The 490-nt window shown below is 58.8% G+C and overlaps 1 protein-coding gene across 1 annotated transcript in view; it reads right to left on the bottom strand.

The window, feature by feature from the left end:
• Window positions 1–490, bottom strand: part of VOLCADRAFT_87299 (uncharacterized protein) — a gene marked incomplete at both ends in the record, with an annotated part of 35,137 nt that overhangs the window by 24,900 nt on the left and 9,747 nt on the right. Inside the window, one exon of the mRNA XM_002947009.1 lies at window positions 243–309. Coding sequence (XP_002947055.1) covers window positions 243–309 — 67 coding nt within the window. The remainder of the gene's footprint in view (window positions 1–242; window positions 310–490) is intronic.

The raw sequence follows: 490 nt of genomic DNA, 5'->3' as shown, positions 1-490 counted from the left end.
GGGAGGAGGGAGGGGAGTGGGATGGGAGGAGGGGTAAGGACTGGAGTGAGAGGGGTACGCCGGATAGGTGAAGACCGGGGGGGGCGCGGGGGTCAGTGGTATAGCTAGGACAGCGGCAGCAGCCGGTCAGGTAAGACTGCAAAGAGATTTCCCCCCCCCTCAACACACACACAGACAGACGTACACGTACAGATACACATACACGCATACACAAAAGAGCCCCACACATAACACGTCCGCACCATGAGCAGCGTCTCCAGCAGCAGGCCCTGAGAGGTGCCCCCCTCCATGTCCAGCTCTACTCCCAAACTGTGTGGTCCGGGGTGTATGTATATATGTATGTATGTATGTAACGGGGATAGAAGGATTGTGAGGGGGAGAAGGGGGAAGGAAAAACCGTGTGGAGGGGGCACACAGCCTTAAGGACGGCAGAGGGCGCGGGGTGATGATGCGCAAGACGTTCACACCACCCACCCACCCACACACCCAC

The sequence above is a fragment of the Volvox carteri genome (genome assembly GCF_000143455.1).
Source record: "Volvox carteri f. nagariensis unplaced genomic scaffold VOLCAscaffold_5, whole genome shotgun sequence".
NCBI classification, from domain to species: domain Eukaryota; kingdom Viridiplantae; phylum Chlorophyta; class Chlorophyceae; order Chlamydomonadales; family Volvocaceae; genus Volvox; species Volvox carteri.
This window is presented reverse-complemented; position numbering and strand designations above follow the sequence as displayed.